This window comes from Sceloporus occidentalis, unplaced genomic scaffold (genome assembly GCF_023333645.1).
Source record: "Sceloporus occidentalis isolate IW3139 unplaced genomic scaffold, rSceOcc1.0.p SCAF_25, whole genome shotgun sequence".
In the NCBI taxonomy this organism is placed as follows: Eukaryota; Metazoa; Chordata; class Lepidosauria; order Squamata; family Phrynosomatidae; genus Sceloporus; species Sceloporus occidentalis.
Genome location: NW_028317005.1, coordinates 11,402,944 through 11,421,207, shown reverse-complemented (window position 1 = coordinate 11,421,207; position 18,264 = coordinate 11,402,944). Strand labels below are relative to the sequence as shown.

The window sequence follows — 18,264 nt, the reverse complement described above, 5'->3', positions numbered from 1 at the left end:
TTTAATAATTTTTTTTTTTGTATATATGTAATGTATATATGTTAAACAGCGGACTTTTACTTTCTTTACCTTAAAAACATCTACTTTATGGCTCTGTGTTGTCAGATATTTTACACTGACATTGGTGAGTTAGTTGAAGGATAAACAATTCTCAGTACTTGTATTTATAAAATAAAACTGTGTATATGTATTAGATACAATTTGTCTATTGATTTTAATCTGCTGCAATGTAGACCTTTGCACAGACACATGCCAAGTTCAGGTGGTGAACCTGGGAGTTGGGCCTGGGCTCACCTCCATGACAAATATAATTTAACCTAAACGCAATTAGGTTAAGTCTGGTTTGATCCGTAGATCCATAGGGTGGCTGCCATCTCACCCCAATTCCCTTTACGCTTTCAGCTTCCCAAGCAAGCAACTTTCAGAACTTGCTAGCTCCGAAATCGTCTTGTTTGAATTTTCAAATGATTTTTCCTGGGGTGAGAGCTGTTTGTAAGAATGGGGCCCACCTGCAGACATTATAGGCCAACTGCTGCGACTGACTGGATGCGATAGGTTGCAGCTCTTGAGATGTCTACGTTCCAATGTTCTGACACAAATGGTGAACTTAATTGTGGTATATTTCTGTTTAGACTTTATTGACAGATACCAAACACCTAGAATGCCGTGGCATGACATTTCTTCTGTTGTTCACGGAAAAGCAGCACGTGACGTGGCCAGGCACTTCATCCAGCGCTGGAACTTCACAAAGGTGTGTGATTCATTGTGCATGAACCATCATTTCCCAGATACTCCTCTGTAAATCTGGTTGTAGAGGCTCTGGCTTTTGTGTATGCATTATCTAATATCTGTTTTTTTTAATTATTTTTCTTATACAGATCATGAAGCCCAAGTATCGATCTCTATCCTACCCATTCTTGTTGCCAAAGTCACACAAAACGGCAAAGGAATTAACCTATCAAGTTCCTGGATCACTGCATGCTAATGTGCAGGTGGGTAGAGCATCAGGCAACGCAACATATAAAAGGGCTTGTATTTCACCCACCCAGCCTGCACCTTCCCCACCAAAAAATGCATAAAATGATCATGTGGTGCAACATTCTCTAGACCACTGATCCACCAGTGTTCCCAGTATATGAAAAGAAACATGGAGCACATAGTGTTCTGCCTTATTGTGCCTCTCTGTCACGGAACTGCGGCCAAAAAATATAAAAGCCTGAGTTATTATATAGGAGTGTCCATGTAAGGGATATTAGATTATATGAATTTAGGTCCTTCTTAATTTGATGTCCTTCAGTGATCATCTGGAAACCTGAGGGCAGCCTTTCGCTATTTTAATATGTAGTTCTTCATACAGTCTCCTAAAACTGGAGGTATATTTTTCACCAAATGAAAAGTTTTTTTGATTTGGTTAGTGAAGTAAATCTTCACTAATCAAATCCAAAATTTTAACTTGAAATATTGTGTATTTATTATTTGTACCTTGCTCGTTGTGTGGCTGACTGTTTAGGGACTGGTATTGACCTAGAATCCAAAAATGTTTCAACTATGTTTCCTGTTCTTTTGCAAAGTTGCATACAATGGAAATTTAGTAATTTAGTAGTGAGTGTGATGTTGGAGTTTTAGTCCTTGCCTGGAATCCAGTGCTCCATGTTTCCCAGGCATTGGCACTTTCCCTTAAGAAGTAGGTATCTCCTCCATAACTATCTGAATAAAGACAGTCCTCTTCCAGACAGATGGAAAGTGGAGGTGCAGTGATACTCGTGCGTGGCCAATGTCTCATGTGGATATTCCCAGCCGCATGCTACATGAGTATAAAAATGCAACGTGCCGCCTGCCGTATCCAGACCTAAGCCGCACTTCCGTCATTAGGTGGCTACCAGCCTTAAAGTGCCTGGGCCATCTAGTTATCCCTAATCCAGACCCGGCCTGGCGTGCAGGCTGGCGATTAGTGGTGGTATGGGGAGTGCCGCTTCCTGGTTCTGTGTTAGTATGCAATTGCGACAGAGATTGGGTGCATATCTCAGTCGCAGGCGTGTCTGTATTGATGCAAACTAGAAAGCACACAACACAAGCTGATGATTTCACATGAGACCACATCTACCACAATGCTTTGATGAAAATTAGCTACCACGAGTAGGAACATAGTTTCCCAATCTGTGATAGTTGGCCAAATACAACAAATGATCTCATATATATTTTGGTTAATATTATGCAGCACAAGATATCCAGAATCCGTCCCTGGTGCGTTGTTGGAAATCATGTACTAGAACCTATGCTTTTTATATGTATTCAAACACATGAAAACAATCTACATAAAAAAACATAACCAGTCAGTAAATCATTATTCTGCTATGTGGGCTATGGAATAAGTTGGTCCTTTTATGCAATTCCATCGGAGTGTTGCACTTTTTGTGTCTGTCCGTGTGCAGAACACTCCAGTGATCTATAGCTCCCCCTGCTGGTGTTTCGGTATTGCTGCACCCCAAAGTACAATCAGCTCTGCAGTGACGTTTAGAAAATATCACATCTCACCAACGTCTCTAAACAACAGCTTTTTGGACATTCTGATACATCATTTAGATAGCAGAGCAGTTTAAGATAGCAAGTTTGATCTTGTTTCTTGCTTCGGTGATTTTGAATGTGTGCATGTATTATAGCTACATGTTGGAGCTCGTAGGAATAGTGTGTGTATATAATTATATATATGTGTGTGTGTGTGTATATATATATATATATATGTATATATATATATATATATATATAATGGAAGTGCCCATTGACAGTAAATACATGCATACATAGTTGCTCAGGTTTAAACATTCCAAGTACCCATATCTGTTGATCTAGAATAAGGCAAAAAAATGACTTTCTTTGCATTCTTCGACTAAACAATATTGTTTTCCTCCAGGTGCTTCGCTCTGCAGCTGATTGGTCAGCGGGAATTAAGTACCATGAAGAGTCTATACACAATGCCTATGTGCATGTGATTGAAAACAGCAAACACTACATTTATATTGAGGTAAGGCGGTGTTACCATAAGCGTCATATAGAAGCTGTATTTTCTGTAGACCTCTATGGGTGCAGCCGTTTACCAATTGCATAAATACATCTGTCTTGCATTGATGCCCATTTTAAATGCGTACAAGTAATGTGTTAGCCTTAACACCTGCCACTTTACATGGCATATGGCTACCGAGCTGGGAGTCGGCTAGTAGCCACAAATATATTTCAAGTCCCGATCCTTTCAATCTGAGCCCATTTAGCTGATAATTACCATGTGTGTTTTGCCTACTAAAGTGCATTACTGTACATTTATCAGTATTGAATCTCATCTGCCATTTCACCATTCAAGCAATTCACCATTCCCCCAATTTAAACAAATCATTCTACAACAAAATGCATTGTTAGCTGCATTTATTGCACAGTTGGTGCCATTTTCAAAAATATATATTTGACTATAGTTTTCTAAGCCATTAATATAGAAACTAATATGCTCTCGCTGAACCCGCGTCGGAAGAAATTCTGTTTTTACTACCGTATCTGCTCCACATGTTATAACTAGTTTTCAATCCAGGTAAAAATGTGGTCACCTAAACCCCTTCATTTAAAGGTCTACCTCCCATGAGGCACTGTACCAAATGCCTTATCAAAAGTTCATCCCGCGGCATCAGAGCATATACAGTCCGTGATTATTAAAAATTGAGGGTTTTGCTATAATCTCGCTGAGCCCCCTTGGGTTGGGGGGCTGGTGTCCTTTTAGTCTCGAGCTTTCCAGTCACTCTTTTTGAGTTAACCCCTTATCTAGACAGAATTCGGTTACTTGTAGTTTTTTCTGTGAACGCACCACGTCATCAGTATTTAGTATGTGAATTTTAAAGGGAACACATGCTTGTTCTCCCGGAGTGGTCTGTCCACAAGGCATCTATCAGCTGAGCAAGTAGCAATGAGGCAGAGGTTGGTAGAAAGGTAGTTGGATATTACCTATAAAACAGCCAGGGTTTCCCTTAATGCTATGGTGATGCCAAGAACTGTCAGAGAAGCTCACCTAAAAGTAAGATTATAATAAACTATATATGTACAGTGCTGTGAAAAAGTATTTGTCACCATTCCCAATTCCTTCTGTTTAAGCTTATTTTTTACATTTTAAATGTTTCAGATCATCCAACTAATTTTAATATAAGTCAAAGACAAAGCCTTTTTAAGGCATCTCGGATTCAAGTCAAGTCATCACACTACCGCCACCATGTTTGACTGTTAGTATGATGATCTTATTGTGAAATGCTGTTAGCTTTACTCCAGATTAAATAGGGTCCAATTTTGACTCATTAGTCTACAGAATGTTATCCCCAAAGTCTTGGGGTCCTCAAGATATTATTGAGAAATGTGAGACAAGCGTTTTTGTTCTTCTTTGTAACCCTTTCCAGACTGATAGAAGTCAGTAACTTTATGTCTCGTCTCTTCATGAATTTCTTTAGACGGTGGCATCGTGCTTCTTTTTGAGACTATGTAGTAAATTGATGTTTAGGTTCGACAGGGCTGGCAGTAATCGTCCCTGGATGTGTCTCATGAAATTGAACCCAATTATAAATTAAATTTGATTAATTAGTGAATCTAGTAACTAAGGGGCCAATCCTTTTTTACTTAGGGCCAGGTAGGGTTGGGATAGCTTTTTACTTTCTTTACATGAAATCATAATTTTAAAGCTAATCGGAGAGGGGCAAATAGTTTTTGACAGCGCTGTGTGTGTTTGTGTATATATGTGTTTGTGTGCCCATAAACGGTGTCTGTTGACCCAGCTCTCAGTCCAAGGGTGTAACATCAAGTTTTAAAACTTTGGTCTTTTTTGAGTGACTTTATTCAGCAAAAGTCCTTTGCAAACACTCATATCTCGCATACACAGTGATACTGATAATTATGGTGTATGTTCTGCTGGGTTAATAATAACCGCCGTGGCAATCTGACACCGGTCTTCCAGTTGTCGTTTGGGAAAGCTAACCCTGCTGGCAGCCTGTGTCCGCTCTGATACTCTGTACCACCGAAGGAGCTTATGGGTCGAGATGGGCAAAGGTTTTTATGCTTGATGATATGATTCATATTAAAGCAGCATATGAAATCTCATAGCAACATCAATGCTGATTTATATATGAGACATATTCTTGCAACCAGGGCTCTGTTTACCCAATGTATTGATTTGGCATTTCTAGTTTTTTCCTGGTTCTAGAATTACATTTTATACCTGACCCTCTTTAATCATGCTCTCCATATCCTACATTGTTTTTATATGATGTGTTTTTTTCTCTTTCATTACCAGAACCAGTTTTTTATCAGCTGTGCAGACAATAAGGTTGTTTTTAACAAGATCGGAGATGCCATTGCCCAGAGGATACTAAAAGCCCACAGGTAATGTATACAGCTGCTTTGGGGATATATATATATATATATATATATATATATATATATATATATATATATATATATATATATATATATAAATAAATTTTTAGAGTAGAACTGCACTTTTTTGTCATGCACAAAAATGGTGACGTGTAGGATCATGAGACCAAACATTTTTACTTTTGCTGAGCTGAATTAGAATATCATATTAAACCAACGTTCTAGCTATCATATGCACTTTAATGAAGATGATAGTGGAGTCCTAAAATTAACAATTTCTTAGCAGAGTCCCAGCTATGCATTTGGACGATTGCCCTGCTTCTCAGCTCCTCTGCTTGTAAGAGATATGTTGAGCCGCACTATACTCCCCACCAGCTAGCTTTAGCTTGCATACAAGTGCCATGTGATTAAAAAACTACTATGCACTCATGTGCAGAAATTTTGATGTCAAGGGTAGGTGGCTTTTTTCCCTTCTACAGGGAAAGAATGCGTATTAAAATAAATAAATAAAGAGTTGGTAATAACCAAGAAGTGTTCTGATTCTAGGGAGAACAAGAGGTATCGCGTGTACGTTATCACCCCACTGCTACCTGGATTTGAAGGAGATATCTCACGAGGTGGAGGCAATGCCTTACAAGCCGTTATGCATTTCAACTACAGGTAACAAATATTGTTTAAGTGTGGTTTTAGTAAATTTGGCAAAATAAATCCACAATAATGTATATAAAAACTCAATGCTGGTTCAAGTCAGAAAGCAAAAAACAGGTTATTTCAATAGCTCTGGGTGTGCAGTTACATATAGTTACATAGTTATGTAGGCTGAAAAAAGACATGCGTCCATCAAGTTCAGCCTTTCCTATATCGGTTAATTTGTTGCTGTTGATCCAAAAGAAGGGAAAAAACCCCAGTTTCGCTCTTTCCAATTTTTCACTAACCAGGGAAAAAATTCCTTCTTGACCCCAAAATGGCAGTCAGATTTCTCCTTGGATTAATAAACTGTTTCCCCATAATTAAAGATTATATCCCCGAATATTATGTTTTTCCAAGAATCCATCCAGTTGCTGTTTAAACGTCTGTGCAGAGTCAGATAAAACTACCTCTGCAGGCAGAGAATTCCACATCCTTATTGTCCTTACTGTAAAAAACCCTTTCCTCTGCCTTAGACTAAATCTCCTTTCTTCCAGTCTAAACGCATGACCACGTGTCCTATGCATAGTCCTGTTTATGAACAGATTTCCACACAATGGTTTGTATTGGCCCCGAATATATTTATATAATGTTATCATATCCCCTCTGAGGCGACGTTTTTCTAAACTAAACAGATTTAAATTAGTTAACCTTTCTTCATAACTATAGTGCTCCATTCCTTTTATTAATTTTGTAGCCCTTTCTAGTGCTAAGATATCCTTCTTTAGAATAGGTGCCCAAAATTGCACAGCATATTCAAGGTGCGGCCTTACCATTGATTTATACGGAGGCAAAATTATATTTTTATCCCGCGAATTGATGCCCCTTTTTATACACGACAATACTGACAATACTTTACTGGCCTTGGCAACCGCAGACTGACATTGCACATTGTTGCCTAGTTTGTTGTCTATAACAATTCCCAAATCCTTCTAATTTGTCGTGACCCCTAATTCACTACCGTTTAGGGTGTAGGTTGCTTGTGCATTTGCTACCCCGAAGTGCATAACTTTACATTTATCTACATTGAATTTAATCTGCCATTTGTGTGCCCACAAGAGGTCCTAACAGGTTAACGAGCTGAATGATGTTGGTCTTGCAACTGCTACAGAAAGCCTAGACTGACACTTGAATCATTTTTGGGGTTTTACCCGAGGTCAGCTGAGCTCCAATTAAGAATACCCTGGCGTGGTACTTTAGATATTTTTCATGTGCATCTTCAGCCATTCTACTCTAGCAGTAGGCATAATCATTTCTATTGACATTACTATTAAAGTAAAATAAATGTGATTGGTAACCGGAATTAAGCTGTCTATCCAATGGCTCCCCCTAGTGTTCTCTTTTAATTACTACTTTATATTTGCAGCAGGCTACTTTGTAGCTCTAGCACTATTATTATTATTATTATCCTTTATTTATATAGCGCCAACAGTTTACGCAGCGCTTAATGCAATACATAAATTCAAGGGATATGACAAGACAAGAATTGACAGACTAAGACAAACCGATACATTTGGTAGCTGCTGGTGATTAAACGTTAAATTATGTTTGGTATTCTGGTGTCATGTTTTGTGCTGTGTTATTTGAATTGAGACAGTAATGTGGTTGAATCACCTCCAAGTCTAGTTTTGTTCCTTTTATTATGCCTTTCAATTACAAATGGTTACAACTTCTGCTTTTTAACAATATCTGTGCACTTAAGCTCAGTGCTCCTTGCACATATTAGGTGTTTTGTACAAATATATTTTCATTCTGCAAACATTGCAATCTGCTTCATAGGATTTTCGAAACTAATCTATGACTCTTCGCCAGAGCTGCGTTTCCCAATCGTTACTTCTGTGCAATTCTTTCATCTTGTATCCTGACTGTGTTTTTCTTGTTATATATTATTTATAGAACCATTTGCAGAGGAGACAATTCTATCATTGGACAACTGAAAGCAGAAAGTGAGTCATTGATTCAGTCTGTCAATTGCTGAAAATTATTAAATCATACTGAAATGTAGTCTCATGCTTGATTGATTTTTTTTTGTTTGTTTGTTTGTTTTAACAATGAAAAATTATCTAATAATTTTGCAACAAAACATGTATTTATTCCATAAAATGGATATTAAATGAATGTGTAGATGTTCCAGAGTTCTTGTTTTAGATTGGTAAAGCAGACATCTGTTGCAAAATCAGGATATATTGGGAATATATATATAATTGGGAATAATGATATATTCAATGCTACCATGACAGACTCATATGATATATGATATATATATATATGTGTGTGTGTGTGTGTGTGTGCATGCATACTAATAGATGGCTATATATTCCCATAAGCCAGGCTTTTATTCGCCAACACTGGGTTGCACAATAAATGTTGCTTCCATCATCTGAAGCAATAGTTACTTTTCTGGCTCATTTATAACGTTATGGGTGCTGTAAATGAGTGCTCATAAACTTTAGCGGAGATGGCGTCAAAGCCAGTAGTTCAGTATTTTATCACCCCTTGCATAGCACCATGTGTGACATCTGGGGTCACATACACCCCAAAGCCTACATTCAGATGACCAAGGACAAAGTCTTTGGACTAGAACATTACCTTAATTAAGCTCTTTTTTCATATCTGAAATTGCTACCAGTTTTGTGGAGCAAGTATGTATCTACTGTCAATAAATGTCTTTGACACTTCCACATTTTATTTTATACACTTCTTGTGTTTCACTTGAAAGCATTTTTTTAATTGCCTTATTGTCAAAATCCGCATCCTTATATTCATCTAGTGGGATGCTAAACTTCATTGACATGCTCACCCCCACCCACAAGGGCATATCTGTCGCGTTATCTCCTTCTACCCTCCAATATTGCTGTCAGCCAAGGTGGGATGCAGGAGCATTGGGGTTGCATCTACCTCGCAGCCTTTTAAAATGGAGCGTAATGATATGATGTCATATAGCAGAGGTCTACTTCAGTAGGTTGCCAAAGCAGAGGCATGACTCCTTTCTATAGTTCACGAACAAAGAAAAGGAATCCCAGCACTCCAAACAGCTTGCAATCTTTAGGATACTTTATTTAGAGAAAGCAAAAAAAGCAACGTTTCATCCAAACAGGCTTAACAAAGGCCCTGTTTGGCCAAAACGCATTCGCATGGAAGAATAAAACATGGACAGCCCTGATCTAGCGTAGTGATAATGTAATACTACATCTGTGAAACTAAAAACAAGACATGTAAACTTTCTGAAGAGTCAGATGCTCATCTATTCCGTACCAGTACTTAACTTTGTGTAATATCTTTAAAAAAAAAAAAGACAATTTCTGCTAAACTAAACATGTACTTTTGCCATTATTTTTAGTTGGAAATCAGTGGATAAACTACATTTCGTTCTGTGGTCTCCGGACTCATGCTGAACTGGAAGGAAATCTTGTAACGGAGCTTATATACGTCCATAGCAAGCTGCTTATTGCAGATGATAACACAGTAATCATTGGTAAGTGTCTTCTTACTAATATGATATACAATGTTATTCATTTTTCTGAACATAAGCAGACTCTATTTTATATAAAACAGACTATACATGTGCATAGTGAGCCATTTTTTTTAAGGGTGTCTTACGTCCCACTCACGTTAAATCTATCTATCTATGTTTTTCCTCATTACTATCTCCATATCCTACCTTCATAGCCCCCCCAGTATAATAGTGGGGGGTCACTGGGGATTTTGATTCTAGGGTCACCTTGATTGCAAATCCAGACCTGATGAGAATATAGATTGTCTGTCCGCTGTTTAATTTACGCTGTATTCTCTTTTGCAAAAAAAGGTTTCATTGATCTATATGTAGAGTGTTTCTAAGATTATGAGAACATTTGTTAGATATCATTTCAATTGTAATGTCATTAATGTTTACATTGCTGCAATTATAAAACACATTTATGATACAGAACCATACATAAAAGCATATCATCTGAAATGATCAACTGGGAGGATTCATTGTAATCTGATTTAAATTATTCCATGTTTATTAATTCCCATTAATATATTCTACCTCTGTATACGAGATTGCTATAGGGTGAACGGGGAGGGAAAACAAGTGAGGTTGATCGAACTGTAGGTGAATAATAATACGTTTTCAAGAAAAGCCAGAATAACGCATGAGGGGAGCTTGGATAGTTCTCAATTAAAACTATATATTAAATAAATAAGTTAGACGGTACTTGTGCATATATGCAAAAATGTGAACCGTGTGGTTATGTATGTTTGTATGTATATAAATTATATCCAGGACTGTGGTTAAATGTCTTTCAAAGAAAGAAATTGAACCTGGTTTAATTTGCGAATGAAGTGACTTTGTGTAAAGTCATTCTGCAGAAAGGATTCTGCCCCCTCCCTATACGATCACCCAGCTATACAGCGTACCGGCAAGTGGAGACCTCACAAAATTTTGTGAAGAAATGATTACAGTCACGAAACTGGCTGAAACAGAAGATACATAAAAATTGTCAATGTATTCTGGGAAAAACACATTTTAGCATGCTTAAAGAGTGGGCTAACTGTCAAAATGTGGTTCATCTGTCTTGAATCAAAGTCAAGTTTAGCAATTAAACTTGACGAACCTGCTATCTGTTCTTTGAAGAACAGAGAGTGCTTTGAAATGTGAAATATTTTTGGCATTGTCTGTATGTTAGCATCTCATTTTTCCCTGGATATATTCAGATCTGTGTAGAATAGTGGAACTTGGAACCCAGATTTACACCTTTTTGCATTGGTAATTTTATGTGTTATTTAAGAATGTAATCAATATTTGAATGTGTTTTTAGTTTATTGGATCATATGCACATTTCCAAGGCAACAGATATTATAAGTACATTATCATTACTGCTGCCTGGAAATAGGGATGTGTATCTGGAATATTAGTAATGCAAGCCTTTATTGTCTATTAACAAATAGAGTAGAAACAGGCTTGACAATATGTTCTTTAAAATAGATTTTGTAATATAATAAATTTTGACCTATTTCCATGTAAGAAAAGGAGCAGCCATGCCCTTTTTCCAGGGAATAGTGTATTTAGGTCACTGGCTGTTATTTCAGCAAAAAAACGTATTTTTTATGGAAGCCTGCCAGGCAGAACCATATGCAGGCCCAAACAGAATTGGGGAGGAACATAGCTGTCTCCAGAATGTTTCCTGAGCTAATACCAATCAATGTTTCACTTGGTGCTTAAGTCCACTTATTACAGACTGAAGTCTCCTCTTTTAAAACATAAGGGGTTTCTTCACTAAAGTAGTTGGCAGGAGAATGGTTGTTTCAATTCCCTGCAATCATTATGCATTAGAAAGGACCAACCCTGGAAGATTTCCAGGACATCATTTCTGCCGCATAAGTGGTAATTATTTGAATAGCGGTATATGTTTATGTGAACCCTCTGTTTCAATTGTCTTTGATACACTGAAGGCTTCTCTTCAGCTGCTGTATCACTGCTTAGGGAATTTCTGTTGAGATGAACAGTTGTCAAGCTTCAGTGGAAGGAACCTCCCTGGTACCTGCTTTATTATTTAGAGTGTTTGTGGGACTTAACATTTCCCATTATACATATGTAAGATTGCATTTAGCAATCATCTTTTCAGCCAAACATAATGATTGTTGCACTAAATTTGGCATCAGAAATATCACTGTCTCAAGGGAAATCACGGGGGAAAAAGTTATGTTATCTCATTACAGCCAGAAAGGAGAGATTAGTGTGTTTTAGAGACACCACTCCATTACACACCAACCCCAGTGTCACCTGCCCAACAGAATGGAAATGATGGGACTGGAGAGAGGACCGTCTATGGTGATGTGCCTAAACTGTGGTCCCTCTACTAGTGATCAGTAGAAAAGGACCTAACTTATTCAGCTGCTTAAAGCAAGGTTTAACACCATTGAATCTGTTCAAACCACTCACAGCGGTTGGTGGTTCAGAAACTAAAATTTATGACCAACTCTGGATGTAATTGTAGCAAACAATTTCATTCAGTGCAATAAAATCAAGGTTAATGTTAAAAAAAAAAAGGTTTTGGACATAAAAATTCAAATTGTGGTGCTGAAATATGTACATACAAAAAAAATGCACACACTCAGCAAATATTTAAAGGCTTCCCACCAGAGGCATAAATATCGGGGATTCCGTCATGCTATATTCTTATGGAGATCGCTTTAAATTGCACAAGAGTCTCAGTGGGTTAAAATGCGAAGCAGTCCCACTGATTCAGCTACTTGGTAAACAATATAGCCATGAAAATTATACAGGACTCGCCAAACTTGGGATACTATGACGTAGTTATGGGCCGAGCAATTGTCACGGGACACATCTGTAACAGAACACGTCCGAGTAGGTTGATCTGGAAACCGATGGCAAGGAGCAGCAAACAAATATAAAAAGTCCAATAAGGGAAGAGACAAAGCTGCGGTCAGACAATCCGAGGTCGGGGCAGGCAGCACAATATCAAAGCTACAGAGAGCAAGCCAAGAGTCAGGAATCTACATAGGGGTGCAGGAGCCAGAAGAAATGCTGAGCTGCCAGCATTCTGGAAATGTATAACCCCTGCTGATTGGGACTGCCCCTGTTGCTTGGGGAACGAAGCTGGAGCTTCTCCATTCATTTTTGAAGATCCTGGGGCTGTGGGAGCAATAAATGGTTTAGGGGGTGTGCACACACCATGCCCACCATTGACCTAGGTGCGCTTGCCGGATCATGAACTGTTAATAGTGCTGATCGCGGCACGTGTGCGGACGGCAGCAAGGGGCGACTGGCTCCACCGCCGTCTACTCTGCTGGCACCCGGACAGATCCTGGGCCTGGCGAGGCAGAGGGACGCCTGGGGACCAAACCATAGGAGTATAGTGTGATGAAATCCCCAATATTTATTCCTTAGATACGTGCTTTTATATATCATTTGCTTTTTTTTTTTTGTTGCATGATCATTTTTGGACATGCTTGGGGGATGTTGGCCATAGGTCTCCAATCCGTAAGTCTTTCCCACTTCACCCTAGAATTGTTCTAAGGAGTTAAAATGCAATATTAAAAGCCAATATATTTTCCATCAAAAGAGGGATAATGTGGAGTGTTTTCAGAGCTACCTCTTAGTCTGTTACGTATGATTCAATTAAAAAGTCAACAATATTCAAAGCACGATTCAGCTTCATTAATAGAACAGTAAAATCCACATTAAAGTAGATTTCTAGAAGCGAGTTTGAATGCTTGTGATAGAACTACTGCAAAACTAAGCATATGGTTGCCATTTGTTTAATATATGCCGTTTTATTGCCTTATTTCTCACATGGGATTACATAAAATAGATGCAGACCTCTATTTATTACCCAATACTGTTGATCACTTCAGAAGCAGCTGCGGTGGAATTAATTCTCCTAACATTATCGTACAATTGGACCCTGCACAAGATGCCTTTTAATTTTTTCAGTATCAGAGCCAATCCAAAGGGTTACTTACAATTCCCTAATCCTATAACGCATGGGCTACCATCTGAATTGAAATTTAGGAATGGCTACTGTAATGAGAGAGATTAAAAGTCCTTCTATTATCCATGCCAGGCATGTAATCACACTGATACGGTGCCTATACTTTGTTGTTTGACTGTACAGTCTTACTGGTGCCTGATAGATGCAGAATGCTTGATGCCCTTGGTGTGAGAATTTTAATAATCCATCCACGCAAAGGCATGCAATGTTAAGCTATAGAAACAGCTGAACTAGAGCTGTGGAGAGACTTGTTATTTATTAGCTGTAAACAAAGAATAGTAAATATAACGGTATTGTCTTCAAGTTTATAAATAATCATCCAGAAGAAGGTATTTTATCTATACCAAACTAAATGGAGAGATAATAACTATATTATCTAATTAAAATTATAACTTGGTTGTCGGCAACCAAGGAAGATGTTTTCTGCTTTCCTTCTGTTGGATACACATTGCTATCGTTTTTAGATGCCTGAAGTTCATTCATGCACGGTGCAACGTGAGCACCACTTCATGGAGGGATCCGGGATTTAGACGCCCTACCTATATATTGGCTTATACTCCTTCTCGAATATTTGATTACTGGTCTGCTAATAAGACCCCTCATGGCCTCATCATCTCCATTAATGTTTTCAGGTTCTGCTAATGTTAACGACCGCAGCATGATGGGAAAGCGTGACAGTGAGATGGCTGTTATTGTGCAAGACAGTGAAACTGTTGCCTCGGTCATGGATGGGGAAGTTTATCAAGCTGGGAAGTTTGCTCTATCACTCCGCATGCATTGTTTCAGGTACACCAAATCTATGACAATAATCTTAACATCTTCCAAATTTGTCTATGCTTTTTTCCTCTAGAAACCTCTGTAAAAACAAGTTTGTCCTTCAGATGGTAACCACACACCATACAATGTCCTACTCCTTTACCCTATAAATTACATTGAAATGCCCGCTGCTTGTAATCCCAATGTTTACACCAAATTGCCTTGGCCTTAAAAGTGCACCTCTGCCCCCCCCATAAAGAATGTAGTTGACTTGAGCTGCCAGATTCCAGTACACGGATATGCTACAAATCAATCTGTAGTGTATGAAGCGATCCAGTGATTGCTTGCATCTGCTGCTTCTTTGTGAAATTAATTCTCTTTACCCCGTTTCCATTACAGAATGCTACTTGGATGCCTTAATGACCCATCCGTTAACATCCAGGACCCTGTAAGTGACAGATTTTTCAAAGAGGTGTGGGTTGCAACATCCGCTCGCAATACATCTATTTTTGATAAGGTGAGATATATTTCAAAAAACATTTCAGCTGCATGTATTTGGTTGTATAACAACTGGTTCCCAAAAAAATATAATCTGTCTTTTATATTTAGTTGCAATATACTATATTTTTAATGCACATTCGTGTAGTCCACTTTTGCCACCATAGGATCGGCATTTTCTGAATAGGCTCTTGGATATTTAGTAAGGTGAACTTGGACAACACACCCCTAGTCAGTAGGGTCATTTGTTTTAACTTTACTTGAGTTGAGTAGCATGGTAGGGGAAGCCAAGTTCCTTTCGTCCAAATATTTAACTTTTACAGTGCCCACGTGATATGACTGCAATGGAGCCAACATCTGATGACAACGTTCATGAATCAAACCAAACCACTTAAATAAAAGGATTAGTTTCTCCCCTATCAAGAAATCTATTGCTTTTTGATCTTCTGAAATATTCCTGTTTACATTCTTCTCATTATATTGTCTTATTCCGCACACAGGTTTTCAGGTGTCTTCCAAGTGACGAAGTCCATAACTTTATTCACCTGTCTGACCATGTTGCCAAATCTGGACTGGCAACACTGGATCGTGCGAAAGCACAAGAAGAATTACAAAGGATCCGTGGTTTTGTGGTTCAGTTCCCTTTCTTCTTCCTAGCAGGAGAGAATCTCCTGCCATCTGTGGGAACAAAGGAGTCCATGGTGCCAATGGAAACATGGACATAATCTCCCCGAACTCTAACCTTTTAGTTTGAAGAAGAAACTAAGAGCTTCATAAATTTCAAGAAGAGAGCAACTCAATTGAAAGTCCAGGGTGACGAGACAAACCTTTACATATGTCTACTAGACTTTGCAATCATATTATTGCAGTGTTTTTAAGACTAGTAATTTCTATAATTTTATACATCACATTGTGTGCCACTCTTGTCCAAAAGCACATCTAAACACATATTCCTACCAAATATATTTTCTTCATGTGAGCAACAGATTGATCTAGTGGCCGAGGTGTGTTCATATATTCGTACAGGTAGCCATTCCATATGTGCCAACATGTTGTATAGGCATTTACTTAACATAAGCTATTTTAGGAGGCGAGAGAAAACAAGTAATGTAGTGACCATGTCTCATGTATACTTTACAATTCTTACTGAGGGCATAATGTTTAGGTGAGTTATTAAAACTACCCCCTCATCTGACAACACTAATATTCCTTAATGGTGTTTAGGGCTATGCAGCTCGTCTGTGTGCGTGTCTTACTATAGATGGTAGTTGTGTTAAAAGGCAGAGTTTAGAACGTAAAATGCTCTATAGATGGTCTTTTTAGTTAAATATTTTCCTATGCAACTGAATTGGGAAAATACATTGCACTCCCGTGGGGATTAGTTAATCGCACTCACAAATTAAGGTAAAATGAGTGATTTTTTTTTAACACATTGTTAGCAAAATATTCCAAGCAGTTTTATATCAAACACTTTACTGTTTTTAGATGTTTTGACTATTGTTTTGGGAATTATCACCTAAAATGTAAAAAAAAATTTTTTTATTACATAATATAAATTAAAATATTGTTACACTGTCAGCATGTATTTTGTTTAATAGAAGTCATAATTTTTCATTCTCCGTCCTGCACCTTTTGGGACATCACCAGTATGACTTCATAGTGACAGCACTGCACTTTGTTCACTTGATTGTTCACTTGAGTTGTGAAGCAGGCTGTGTAACGGGGCCAATCACTAGTGTGTATGGGGTATGCTGAGAGAATAGGGCTTTCTAAAATACAATTTCTTTCAAGACAACTTAATTTATTACAATTCTACCCTTTAAATTTCCTTCTGGTTCTGCCTGTGGCCTCCATGAGGGATAGCTTATAATGGGCATCTCACTTACAGATGTTACAATACCTCTTCAGTTAGCCTGTACAATGTGCTTGAACCGTATTCTTTCCCTCTGCAGTTCTGCAAAAAACAACCCAGAATAAATGTTTAAAATGTTCTCCACTCTAAACAATCAATCCTTGAGGACTTTCTATGCAATGACAAGAGATAGGACTCAAATACATCTCTGGAAAGCCATAACCAAACAGTTTATGCTTTTTATACATTTCTGAGCAATTGCATTGTACAATATAAATATATTTATATATATATTCTCTACCCACATAGCATGTATTCATAGTAGGTTTCCTCATTTAGCTTACAGTTAGCCACGTTCTTTATTCATTTGGTTTAGATTACTCTAGAGGACATGAAGTAACCCTCGTTTTTTGACTGCCTGATCGTGATTGATATTGTAGCATGGGCATTTACTGTTAAAACTACATATCACGATTCATAGCCAGATTTAGATAGTGGCATGTAAAATGATTTCTTGTATCAAGGTACATTGATCAGCTCTTCTCCATTATGTCATGATATTTTTATTTTTGTGTTGTGTGATATTGTTGCATCAAGTGGGCAAAACGATAAAAATCTGTAAAATTGTGTAACTCTGGGATGCATTCACAAATATCCTAAATAATCACTGCAATATATTATTCTAAAACAATGTATTTGTAATTTCTTTCTTTCATAGAGCATGGTTCATTGAAAGAAATTGGTGAAACTGTGTATTGTTATCTTCTATTTTAGTTTTTTCCCCACTGATCTGCGTAAACAGCATGCTAGGAAACTGTATGTATTTTCTAATTTGAAATGTCATTTTTATTTAAACTGTGAAACTAAAATAATCCAATGTAAAAATAATGTACTGTATCTTTTATGCAGATGTCTACTGGATAAATGTATCTAATTGACCCTAATGTAAAATATTGAATGTATTTAATATGATAGCAAATGTCCAATGATGCAATATTTGTCTTGTCTTCTTTGCATTAGTTACTATATTTACTTGTACTTCAGAAAGTAGCATTAAAGATATATATATATATATTGTATTACTCTTTAGAAATTGATTATGCATACCTTCTTTGTACAAAAAGTAGGGTTAGCATTTTCATTTACTAAAGAGATTTAAGAAAAAAATATCCTTCCTTCCGATGACCATTTCCTGCAGAGTGCCTTCTCTCTGTTTCAGTGGGCAATCACCGACCATACAGGTGCCCTCAATGTCTTTACATACTCTTGGACAGATCATATGCTTACTGCCATGTTCCTTTTTAATTGCTTAATTGTTTTCCAATGAGTATATAAAAAAACCTCTTTGAAATGACTTCTATTCCTTCTGTGAAGGGTTGTCCACATAATTGCTTAATTATTCAATGTGTTTTCAAACCCTGCTGTAATTTGTTGATTTGAAGTATATCTGTGCAAACAAGTAATTAAAAATACAAGTGTTTTTGTTTCAGTGAATAACTCATTTCATTTTAGTGTTTCTGGTGAAATCAATGTTTTGTCGGGTCAAAGTACAGCTCCTTTACTGCTGCCAGATCC

At 37.6% G+C, this 18,264-nt stretch overlaps 1 protein-coding gene across 3 annotated transcripts in view; it reads left to right on the top strand.

Annotated features, from left to right (window-relative positions):
• Positions 1 to 15,562, top strand: part of LOC149300405 (phospholipase D1-like) — a 35,116-nt gene extending 19,554 nt beyond the window's left edge. For all 3 annotated transcript variants that reach the window (XM_089485388.1, XM_089485389.1, XM_089485387.1), the window contains 10 exons: positions 633 to 751; positions 879 to 992; positions 2,912 to 3,022; positions 5,315 to 5,403; positions 5,944 to 6,057; positions 7,981 to 8,030; positions 9,425 to 9,559; positions 14,216 to 14,369; positions 14,739 to 14,856; positions 15,338 to 15,562. In XM_089485388.1, coding sequence (XP_089341514.1) covers positions 633 to 751; positions 879 to 992; positions 2,912 to 3,022; positions 5,315 to 5,403; positions 5,944 to 6,057; positions 7,981 to 8,030; positions 9,425 to 9,559; positions 14,216 to 14,369; positions 14,739 to 14,856; positions 15,338 to 15,562 — 1,229 coding nt within the window. The remainder of the gene's footprint in view (positions 1 to 632; positions 752 to 878; positions 993 to 2,911; positions 3,023 to 5,314; positions 5,404 to 5,943; positions 6,058 to 7,980; positions 8,031 to 9,424; positions 9,560 to 14,215; positions 14,370 to 14,738; positions 14,857 to 15,337) is intronic.
• The last annotated feature ends 2,702 nt before the right edge of the window (positions 15,563 to 18,264 follow it).